We start from the raw sequence: 12,206 nt of genomic DNA on the forward strand, positions 1-12,206 counted from the left end.
GAAAGACAGTGGGTGGAATTTTCCGGTCGCCCACTGCCAGGAAAGTGGACTTTTGGCTGGGCTGCTGAATCTCCGGTGGCGGCTCATGATGGGGCTGGAAAATCCCAGCCAGTACCTCTGCAGAGAACTTCCTTAGTACTACACTGGAACGTCAGACCAACCTTTGTACTCAAGTCTCTGATGTGAACACACAATTTTCTGACTCCAAGGCGAGAATGCTACTCAGCCACAATGGGCACTGCTATTGTAAGACCTGTGTCCTTGATTTTCAGGTTTATATTGCCTGATTACACTGACTGGGTGGGGAAAGCAAAGTTCCATACTCAAATTGTGGGCTAGAAATGTTTCTAATGTCCTGAAAACATAATAAGCTGCTACATAAATGCAAACTACTTCTTTCCAGTCATTACAAATTAAGTGTTGTTTAATGTGCTGTATACTGACTGCAGTCGGTGCTAGTGGTGTAAAATCACTTCTTTCAGGCAATCCAATAACAAGTGCAATTTTTTTTATCCCTAGAAAACTAGCAGCATTGTTTTGCAAAGTTGGGCATTAGTATAGGACAAAGGTACCAGCAATGCTCAGTTGGTCCCTTCAACTTACAGTAATTAAATATAGCCATATTTAGACTTGCAAGCAAAGCACAATGCTGTCTTCCCAACCTAATTCCAAAAAATACCATTGTATTGCCTTAGTGCCCACTTTTTTCTTCCTTGTCCTTCACTGAAAGTGTTGACTCCTTGCTGGAGTATGGTTCTTTGTATAAGTTTAGACAGTGAATGTCTCCAGGCTATTCAGCAGCAAGGCAAATTGCATCTGTGGTCTCACTCAGTGTCCACATGTGCATCTGGATAGTAATTGTACTCTCCAGAGAAAAAGAAGAAAAAGTGATTTTAAAAATCTTATATTTTTAACAGCAGAAATTATTTATCAAATAACAATTTCATCCATTTAAATACATTTGTGGTGGAAATTCAGTAACACCTTTGTTCATCCAACCTAAATTCTTCAAATCAGAATGCAACCATTTCTGACATTGTGTAATTTTATGAAAAATTTGAATTTAATTGACACTTTGTTGGCATTGCCTTTATCCATTCACTCCCTTCTCTAGAGCATTGGCTGGGAGGTCCAGTGAAGATAATCCAAACACAGGTTCGGGTGACCTGCTGAGTGCCACTCTTACTTCAGAAATCTGTGCCAGAACTTGAAAGAAATGTCCTGGTGATAAGTCACTCTGTTGTTGATGGCACACATTCTAGGCACCCCTCTGCCAGTTAAGAGCATTTCCTGAGACCAGAATCATATTAGAACCATGGTGGTTCGTAATAAGTTAGAAATATATGGCATTGTGCACTAGCACCCTGATGTTAATTGGCCAGACACATCCTTTCCATTGTTACTCTGACACTTTCCAATGCTGTGTATATATGGATAGCTCGGACAGGATCAGGCTTGTTTTCGAGCACCTTGTGATCAAGTCATGAGCAAAACGAACTATGCTGCTGCCTGGGTAATGTAAAAGCAGGTGGTATAGGTGGAACCATTCCTTAATAAGGAGGTAACCTGTCCTTGATCAGTATGTTGTATTAAATAAATCTCACTTATTAATCTTACCTGAAACTGTTTGCAGTACATTAAAAAGAAGAAATTAGACTGAAAGCTGCCATATTGCTTTATTATAGTACTTTATGGTTGTAATATGTCCTACATTCTAATTAAAGTCAGTTTTTTTTTCAACTTGTAACAAAGTGATTTGTTTCACTGGTTGATCCGTTCTGATTTGTAGTGGATAATGAAAACATTCACCGTATCGTTCATTGATCCTTAGTGATCTTGTCAAAAGTTGGTGCGTTTCATTTGGTGAACCTTGTCATATTACCCTACTTCCAAAATGTTGTTCACTTCTAATGCAAGTAAGCTCCCCAACAACCAGAAAATGAAATGTTGTTTACACAATCACGCTGTTTGAAATCAGATTATTAAAAGCAGAGAAGATTTTCATATCAGAGGTTCTTCAGGGAAAGCAGAAAGCACTGTTCATGTGCATCTTAATTGAGCCATTACAGAGCCAGAAAATCACCTGCAATCACTTCCCTTCCAACCCCCATTACCTGTGGTGTTCCCCAAGGGTCTACACTAGGCTCCTCCTATTTCTTATCTACATACTGCTGCTCACAACTTCACCCAAAAACAACAAAAGTTTTCACAAGTACGCTGACAACACACAGCTCTACCTCACCACCACCTCTCTGGACTCCTTCAGTGTTACTAAATTGTCATACATCCAGTGCTGGATGTGCAGAAATTTCCTCCAATCAAATATTGGAAAGACCAAAGGCACCGTCTTCAGTCCCCACTGTAAACTCCATTCCTTAGCCACCAACTCCATCTCTCTCCCTGGCAGCCACCTGAGGCTGAACCAGACTGGTTTACAACCTTGGTGTCCTAGTTGACCCTGAGATGAACCTCTGACTACGTATCCATGTCGTCACTATGGAAAGCAAACAATCTTATTTGTTAGATATCTATGTTTATAAACTGTTGTTTAAAGATTTATATGCCAATTAAAGGTGTAAATGTGGCCGATTATCAGCAGTCTTATCAGTTAGGATATTAATACTCCTCTCCAACTTATCTACATAGATACAGAAGGATGCGTAGTGCCATCTAGGCCTCAAGAAATGAAAGTACATTTAAGTTTAAAAAAATAATAAGTACTTAGACCACCTTAAGGTTCTGAGCTTTATATTAATAGTATTCTAGCCCAGGGAAGGTTAGTGTTGCATGGTCAGGGTAGAAGCTATAAATATATTCTGAATTTGGAATATTGATATTGGATTTTGACAGCAGCTTATTAGGACTCTTCAATGTGGCAGTGCACACTTAGTGATAATGGATGCTCTTTCCCTATATGCTCCAAGATAATTGTTCCAAATTAATCTGCTGATCATTTGGATAGCATAAGAGGAACTTTTTAATGATGCTGAGGTGAGAACAATCTGTCACCCACAAAGCACCATAAGATTCAAAACAAATTGGCCCTAATGTTTGACAGGCTTGACCTGCTGCCATTGTGGACAATGCCACTTTCCTGTCTGTGCACAAGGAGTCCAAAGACCGCTTCATAAATGAGATCCACATTGACAGGTGATTGCTGAGGCACTCTCTGTGAATCTGACATAGAGGAGAATGTTGAGGTCTTGACCTGTTTTCAAGCTGAATTGTACAGGAGGCAGAGAACCATGATCTGTTTATGACTACAATGTTACATGTGTTTCAACCACATTTTGAGCATTCTAATATATGAATGGAATAAGTGGCTAGCCTGTATTTAGTAAGTAAGGAATATTTCCTGCTAGAAAAATACATCTTGCCAGAAGAATTGTGATCATGTCTAATTTGTATAACTCATCTGCATATTATATAGGCTTCCATCCTTATAGTTTCAAATTTCTAAAGCAATACTAAGTAGGGTTGCTAAAGTAGGAGAAATTGCTTCCTTGTGGTATTTGAAAAGAGAGTGCAGCTGCCTCACGGAACAATATTGTAGAATGTGGAAGAGTATAGAAGTCAAGGACAACAGGGTTCTGGTTTAAATAAATAGAAATAATTAAAGTTCAAATGCAACCAAATTAGATTTGTCCTTTTTTTTTTGGAAATGAGATGACTCAAATATTTGTACCACTCTGTCAACAGTGGTAGATAACATCTTCACCATTTTACAGCAAGTGTGACCCCACCCCATTAGATGCAAAGATGTGATAAACCTCCAGCAAAAGCCATATTCCCCTTTCTTTAAAAAAAAGTTGAATAACCGAGGTGAAAGACCAATGCCTGCAGTGCGAGACATCACCCAGACAATTGGCAGTAGAAGGAGTAATTCAGAAAATGACATAAATCTGGAAGAAGTGATAGTGTGATGGAAAGCCTGGATTTTAAAAGCCAGAAAATTCTAGGTAGAAGTCAAGACTTGGAGAATTAAGATGTACCACAGCAGAAATAGTAGGAAAGATGAGTTAAAGGAAGGGACCATTAATGAGATTTGGTTTCAACATATTGAAGATGCAGGGAAGTGGAATGACTGCAAGAATTTGGAATTTAGATTGAACAAAATGGGGAAATTCTGAAGAAAACAGACTAATCTTTGAATGAAATGGGGAAAGACAATATAGGTTATAATGGAGAGCGGGATGAACCATCAGCTTCCTCTCATCACAGGAATCAATCCAGTGAACTTTCACTGCACTCCCTCTAAGGACAATGTATCCTGCTTTCGTCATGGAGATTAAAACTGTATGCAGTACTACACATGTGACCGCACCAAAGCCATATGAAATTGCAGCAAGACTTCCTTACTCTTATACTGCAATTTCCTTGCAATAAAGGCTAGTGTACATAATTGCCTGTTGTACTTGCATGTTAACTTTCCATGATTAGTGTACATGGACACCCAAATCCCTCTGCAACCAAACATTTATTATTATCGCTCCATTTAAAAAATATTCAGCTTTCCTATTCTTCCAACCAAAGTAGATAATTTCATACTTCTCCATATTATACTCTATTTGCCATCTTATTGTCCACTCACTTAAACAAGTGGATCTCTCTTTGCAGTCTCTTTACATGTTCCTAATAGTTTACTTTCCACCTTGCTATGTATCACCAGCAAAATTGGACATTGCACATGGTCTCCTCGTCTGAGTCATTGATATAGATTGTAAATCACAGGTCCAAGCACAGATCCTTGTAATACCTGCCATCCTCAAAATGACCCATTTATTACTACTGTTTTCTATCATTGAAAAATAGGAGCAGAATTGGCCTTTCGGCCCCTTGAACCTGCTCCCCCATTGAATAAGATCGTGGCTGATTTGATTGTAGTCTTAGCTCCACTTTCCTGTCTTACCCCATAACCCTTGATTCCCTTGTAGAACAAGAATCTGTCTAACTCGAGCATGCGGACATACATAAAAATTAGGAGTAGGCCACTCTGCCCCTTGAGCCTGCTGCACCATTTAATAAGACCATGGCTGATCTGATTGTAACCTGCACTCCACATTCCTACCTTTCACCCTCCTGTTAATCAAGAAGGTAGGCAGTGGCATAGTGGTATTGTCACTGGACTGGTATTCCAGGGACCCAGAGTAATGCTTTGGGGACCCAGGTTCAAATCCCACCACGGCAGATGGTGAACTTTGAATTCAATAAATGGAATTAAAAGTCTGATGATGACCTTGAAACCACTGCTGATTGTCGTAAAAACCCATTTGGTTCACTAATGTCCTTTAGGGAAGGATACCTGCCATCCTTACCTGGCCTGGCCTACATGTGACTCCAGACCCACAGCAATGTGGTGGATTCTTAAATGCTGTCTGAACAAGAGCAGTTCGGGATAGGCAATAAATGCTGGCATCCCATGAACAAATTTTTAAAAAATCTATCTAGCTCTTCTGTAAAAGTATTGAAAGACTGCCATTTGAGGAAGAGTTCCAAAGACACTCAACCATCTGAGAGAAAAAAGCTCTCCTCATCTCTTTCTTAAATAGGTGACCCCTTATTTTTAAATCGTTCTAGATTCTCCCACAAGAGGAAGCATCCCCTCCACTCTGTCAAGACCCCTCAGGATCTTAAGGCCTCAATTAAGTCGCATGTTACTCTCCTAAACTCCAGTAGATACAAGCTTAACCTGTCCAACCTTTCCTCATAAGACAACCCCACCACCCCCCTACAAATTCATGGTATTAGTCTAGTAAGCCACCTCTGAACTGCTTCTAATGCATTTACATCTTTCCTTAAATAAGGAAACCAATACTGTACACTACTGCAGATGGGATCTTACCAGTGCCCTGTATAACTGAAGCATAACCTTCCTACTTTTGTAATCAATTCCCCTCACAATAAATGATAACATTCTATTAACTGCCTTAATTATTTGCTGTACCTGCATACTAGCCTTGTGAGATTCATGCACTGGGACACCCAGATCCCTCTGAATCTCAGAGCTCTGCAATCTCTTATCATTTAGATATGCTTTTTTATTCTTCCTGCCAAAATGGACAATTTCACATTCTCCCACATTATATTCCATTTGCCAAATCTTTGCCCACTCACTTGTAGCCTCCTTGCGTCCTTTTCACAACTTATTTTCCTACCTATCTTTGTGTCGTCAGCACCTCAGTCTTGAATATATTCAATGACCCTGCTCCCTGGGAAAGAGAATTCAAAGACTGACAAGTAAAGAATTCCTCTTAGTCAGTCTTAAATGGGAGACCCCATATTTTTAAACTCTGCCTCCTGTTCTATTTTCCCCCACAAGGGGAAACATCCTTTTAGCATCTACCCTGTCAAGCTTCCTCAGAATTTTATGTGCTTCAAAAAGACCACCTCTCATTCTTTTAAACTCCATTGAGAATAGGACCAACCTGCTTAACCTTTCCTCATAAGACAATCTTTTCATCCCAGGACTCAGCTTAGTGAGCCTTCCGTGAACTGCCTCCAATGCAAGTATATCCTTAAGTAAGGAGATCAAAACAGTACGCGAGGTGAGGTCTCACCAATGCCCTGTACAGTTTTAGCAAGACTCCCCTACTTTTATATCCCGTCCCCCTTACAATAAAGGCCAGCATTCCATTTGCTAAATTGCATAATTTCCTAATTATTTGCTGTACCTGCATGCTAACTTTTTACATTTCATGTGTAAGGACACCAAAATCCCTCTGTGCTGCAACATTTTGCAGTCTATCCATTTAAATAATAATTTTCTATTCTTTCTGCCAAAGTAGACAACCTCACATTTTTCTACATTATACTCTGTTAAATTTTTGCCCACTCACTTAACCTATCTTTATCCCCTTTCAGTCTCCCTTCTTTTCCTCCTTACAAAGATAGGGTGGAAAGCAATTTGTATCGTCGACAAATTTAGCTACATTACAGTTGGCCCTTATATCCAAGTCATTAATATAGATCATAAATATTTGAGGCCCTGATTCTTATAGCAGTGCAATAGTTATAGTTGTCAACCTGGAAATGACCTATTTGTCCCAACTATTTCCAGTTAGTTAGCCAATCCTCTTGTGGTAATAATCTCTCCCAATACCAAGAGCTCTTATCTTGTGTAGTAACCTTTTATGTGGAACCTTATCGAATGCCTTTTGAAAATCCAAATAAAGTACATCAACTGGTTCTCCTTTACCCATTCTGCTTGTTACAACCCTAATAAATTTGTCAAATTTTTCCCTTCCACAGAACCATATTGACTCTGCCTGATTGTATTATGATTTTCTAAATCCATTAACCAAGCCTCAATCCATGATATATTATCCCCAATCCCATGAGCCCTATTTTGTGTAAGCAGTATTAATTCACCTTAAAGAAAGGTTCAAGATACCAATTCCATTTACTTTCTAGATTGAATCAAAATTCTGGATACACATAAGGGTATATATTTCATAACCAAATCAAAAGATCAACATAGAATGGTGTGTTATCAGTGAAACGCATGCCAGTGGGCAGTGAGCTTTATTAGTTGGTGTCAGCCAAATGTTTGCTAATGGTAGCTGTTCTCGGAACACACACTTACCTTGGGTACACTACCTGGACAGGTATCTAGCAGGTTCTGGAACATGAGGAGCTTGGTTTTGCCTCTGTATTAAATTGGATTTTGCTTTATATTGCCTGAGGTTGATATGTTAACTTGTTTCATTTCTGTAATGTTAGGTTCAGCATTTTTTCAGTAATAAGCCAAAAACTTAAGGCTGCTCTCAATAATAGTGATTTGATTTATTAACTATTTAAAGGTGGGTTGTTGTTTACCAACTCGAATGTTTTAGCTTATTGTAAGCAGATCACTCCTTGTGATGGCTAAGGGCCTAAAGCATTTTCATTCCATTTGCGCATTGCGAGGCTTAGCTAAAGCAAATACAGGGGAACCTCTGCTTGCAGATCAAAGGATAGGGGTTCAATTCTCGTTAGTAACTGTGATTAACCATCATTGAATCAAACCTAAATCTCATTGACTAAAGGGGGCAGTAGACTCCACAAAGCGGTCTATGATTTTTCATCAGTAATTAGAAACTTTGTATTTTAAAAGCCTGAAATCTGATCTTATGCTTAGAGATGCTGTGTTAAGTTGCCTTCCATAGCTAAGGTCACAAGAAAATAGATTGTAATGTATACTGCTCTATCCATTTGATGTCGATAGAGTACTTTCAGTCAAATTTGTGTGAAGAGCAGAGAATTCATGTAGCATGGTGTGTATGTTATTACAGTGGCCATAAATGGATTAAGTTTTCGTTTCTATGATCGCTTGGTCATGCTCTTGTCCAACTAGATTACGCAGAAAAAGATGAGAGTTGCTCCAGGAGCAACCAGTGATGCTGAACCTGAGAAAATATTACTTAAAAAATGACAACCAACCAGTGTAGCATCTAATTTTGTTTGGTTGAGTGCAGCCTATTCGTTTAAGTGTGCAGCACCTCTAAATTCTTTTGTATAGTTGTGCACGTACAGCACCCTGTGAGCAGACTGCGCACTAACATCCGGGTTGCTGCATGGTCATATAGACATAGCTTAGAGGAAACGTTGGTGACAACATGTTAAAGTCGCAGTGCAGGACTTTATATATAATAGGATCCAAATTGCAGAACATTTGGAGCAGGAATGTCCAATCTTTCAAAGCAGCCAGCCTGATCTGCATGGCAGAACCATCGAATCTTCCATCTGCACCCTCTCCTGCAATAAATCCAAGCTCTCATACCCAAAACTGACACTCAATTTTGAGGCGTCCTTATGGTAAAAATCCATGTACTATATATACAAAGTCCAAAACTCCCTGTGCTGCCAGCAGTGCAATAAATTCTTGTGCCCTCCACAGCCACCCGCCCTCCCAACCACCAAAAGCCCTTCTGGTTACAGGTCTGGATCTCGCATCGTTGTTTGCTGTTCCTGGCCTGCTCTGCTGCCTTCATCCTCTTCACTACCATTGCATCCTTCTGCAGTCCTTTCAGCTTTTAACTTCCAAGCTTAGAAACTGTGTCCTTATTCATATAACAAGGGCTGTTCCTTCATCAGTCTGAATGCACCAAACGGGGTAAGACTTTGCTAACCCTCATCGGCCACACAGTTTGAGCTGCAGAACACACAAATATAAATAAGGCTGGATTGAAGAAACTTGCAGGCCATGCCTTCAACACTGATGGTTAAGGAAATGATCTCTATTGTTGAAGAAATTTTGCAGTCACTGAGTGACAGAAATTCTTTGAAATCAGGTGATGAGAACAAAGTTGTGATCCATTATCCCAGAGAGTCATAATTAACATGGAAGTGTCTAATGCTGGAAGATGGTGATCTGGAGCGTTAGTAATGGGGGCAGGACTTCCACAGTCATGTCCTGCCTGCTATTTTGGAAACTCTGGAGAGTCTCCACGACTATCTGTGCCTTAGGGTCCAGCTATCATTCTGGTTAATCTACACTGCATCCCCTCCCAGGCCAATACATTCTTCCAAGGGTGTGATCCCCAAAACTGAACACAGTTCTCCAGGTATGGTCTAACCAGGGCTTTGCACAGCTGTAGCATAACTTCTGCCACCTTGTAAGCTGGTTCTCTCAATATAAAAGTCACCATTCCATTAGATATTTCGATTATTTTCTGTACCTGTTCCAGAACCAGGGGTCACAGTCTGAGGATACAGGGTAGACCATTTAGGACTGAGATGAGGAGAAATCTCTTCATCCAGAGAGTGTTGAGCCAGTGGAATTCACTACCACAGAAAGTAGTTGAGGCAAAAACATTGTATGTTTTCAAGAAGAAGTTAGATATAGCTCTTCGGGCGAAGGGGATCAAGGGATATGGGGAGAAAGCGGGAGCAGGCTATTGAGTTGATGATCAGCCATGATCATAATGAATGGTGGAGCAGGCTCGAAGGGCCGAATGGCCTACTCCTCCTATTTTCAATGTTTCTATGTTAGACGTTTTTGGTCAGCTACAGGTGAAATTGCCATCCAAATCTGGTTAATCAGACTTGTTACAGGATCCAGACAGCAAAGTAACAGTTCTTGATAACCTATTGGCTTCAGAAATTAGGAAGTTTCTGCATGCCTCATCCTTATGTCTTTTCATGGTCAGGATCCAAGATGGGAAATTTGTGTCAAGTTTCTGGATTTTTTGATCACTTTTCCACAGAAAGATATGGAACAAACAATTACTTTTTATAGTGAGTTTTTTCCAAAAAAAGCGAAAGGCAATGAGACAAGTTCTCTTTTCTTTACAAAGATGACAGTAGGTAATTAAAATGCTAATCAGCTAGTTTAATGTTTCCTTGTGGACTGTAAATAAGCAACTAATTTGTTTGCCCCTGTATTCAGAAACACCTCATACTCATTATGTTGTAAAGACCATGTGAATAACTTTAAACCCACTGAATGGGATGTATACCCCACCCAATATTACTCTCCCCATTGATTTCAATGGAGAGCAAAGTGGAGTGTGGTGGAAACCCAGCTTTGCTGAGACAATTCTGCTGGACAGCTCTTGTGTGAATTGAGTAGGACAATCCACTGGTATAGGAATGTGTGACATGTTCTTTATGTTGTACTATAGTCATTTGAAATAAATGATTTCAATCATAACTCTTACTCAGTATGTTCACCTATGTGAGAAAGAGAAATGACTTAACTATTCATTTCCAGCCTTGTCTCACTAAGTATTTGTTCAGCCCGCTATTGGCAAGATTGACAAACTGTACTTATGAAAGACACAAACATCCAGTATAGATCACAGAGTGCCATTGCCACATTCGTGAATTACCCTATTGTACAATTGGCTTAGAGAAGTGTGACTTAAGTCCCGTAAAAGTGAAACATTTATACTGATTAAAAGAATAACTGACACCGACGAACCTGAGTAGGTATCTGCAGCAGACCAGAATTCACAGCAACTTGGTTCTTGGAGATTCTGTGTCAACATTGATCAACCCTTCAAGGAGTCATTAAAAGTCATTACTGGTTCAAATGGAGAGACAGATGTGACATAGTTATCCTTGAGGATAAGCCTCTTGAAAAGGCTGTTTAATGAAACAGAATTTCCCAAGTCAGTGTTGATAGTATTATCAAATCAGAATGACAGATTTCTTCCACTGGGCTAGCGGAGAAATAGAGCAGTTCCTATAATTTACGTCGTATTGATTCAAAGAATGAGGAGCACCATTTCTGTAATAGGTAGATGTAGGTGGCAGTGCAGTGATAGCTGTTGCATAGAGTAGTACTCTAGATTTAAATCTCCATGATAACTTTCTGATATCAGTTGGTGAGAAGTGGCACAAAACACTTCCCCAGTGGGTAAAGGAGATTGAGGTTGGGCAGCTTTGTTTTGAAACGTGTATTATGTATGCAAATGGAGAAGCATGTAGTGTGGCATTTCAATAACACACAAGTAGTTATTACTGTATTCACTTGTGACTTAACAGAAGCAGCCTGTGATGTGGTATTCTAAACTTGAAGTCTCCTTAGTGAGATTTTGTTATTTGTTGTTCTGTTTTATCAGATTCAGCTTGTAACAGCGCTCCTGGATCTGGCCCAAGTTCCCCCAACAACAGCTCCAACAACATCACTACAGAAAATGGGATAGCAGGATCGGCAACCAATATGCCAACCGAGGTAACCTTCCTGTGGTAAATGTTACGCCTGGAAGTGTTGGGGTAACAAATTCCAGTCCTGGTTCTGATTTTAAAATGGTTTGTTTTCTGTGGTCATTTGTTCCCCACCCTCCTTAATTCAAATAGAAACGCATGTGATTGCAGTCTCTGATGATCAGGCTACTCAAGTTGAAATGTCAGTTATCAAACTGTTTCACTCCACATTAAGGAATGCATGCTACACATGTCCACATAAAAAGAAAAAGTAATTCAACCAGTCAAGTCCATCTGTCCACAGTTTGTGAGATTATCAAGGCAATTTGATCCCCAAAACCCTGGAAAACTCGGAATCAGATTTATTTAGTCATCATAAATAAATTACTCTGATGTTGTCTTCGATTACAAACTCTGTTCAATCTCCACCGACACTCTCCCTGGCAGCTAACTGAGACTGAACTAGATGGTTTGGCTCCAAGGTGAGCTTCTAACCACATATCTGACTGTTTCATCACTTAGACAACTTTATACCAACTCCAAAATATTGCCCAATTCTGCCTCCATTCAACTGCTGC

At 39.8% G+C, this 12,206-nt stretch overlaps 1 protein-coding gene across 1 annotated transcript in view; it reads left to right on the forward strand.

The window, feature by feature from the left end:
- The window catches only part of hdac4 (histone deacetylase 4), a 458,769-nt gene that overhangs the window by 322,570 nt on the left and 123,993 nt on the right, over positions 1–12,206 (forward strand). The window contains exon 9 of the mRNA XM_078551420.1: positions 11,544–11,656. Coding sequence (XP_078407546.1) covers positions 11,544–11,656 — 113 coding nt within the window. The remainder of the gene's footprint in view (positions 1–11,543; positions 11,657–12,206) is intronic.

The sequence above is a fragment of the Cetorhinus maximus genome, chromosome 11, assembly GCF_964194155.1.
Source record: "Cetorhinus maximus chromosome 11, sCetMax3.hap1.1, whole genome shotgun sequence".
In the NCBI taxonomy this organism is placed as follows: Eukaryota; Metazoa; Chordata; class Chondrichthyes; order Lamniformes; family Cetorhinidae; genus Cetorhinus; species Cetorhinus maximus.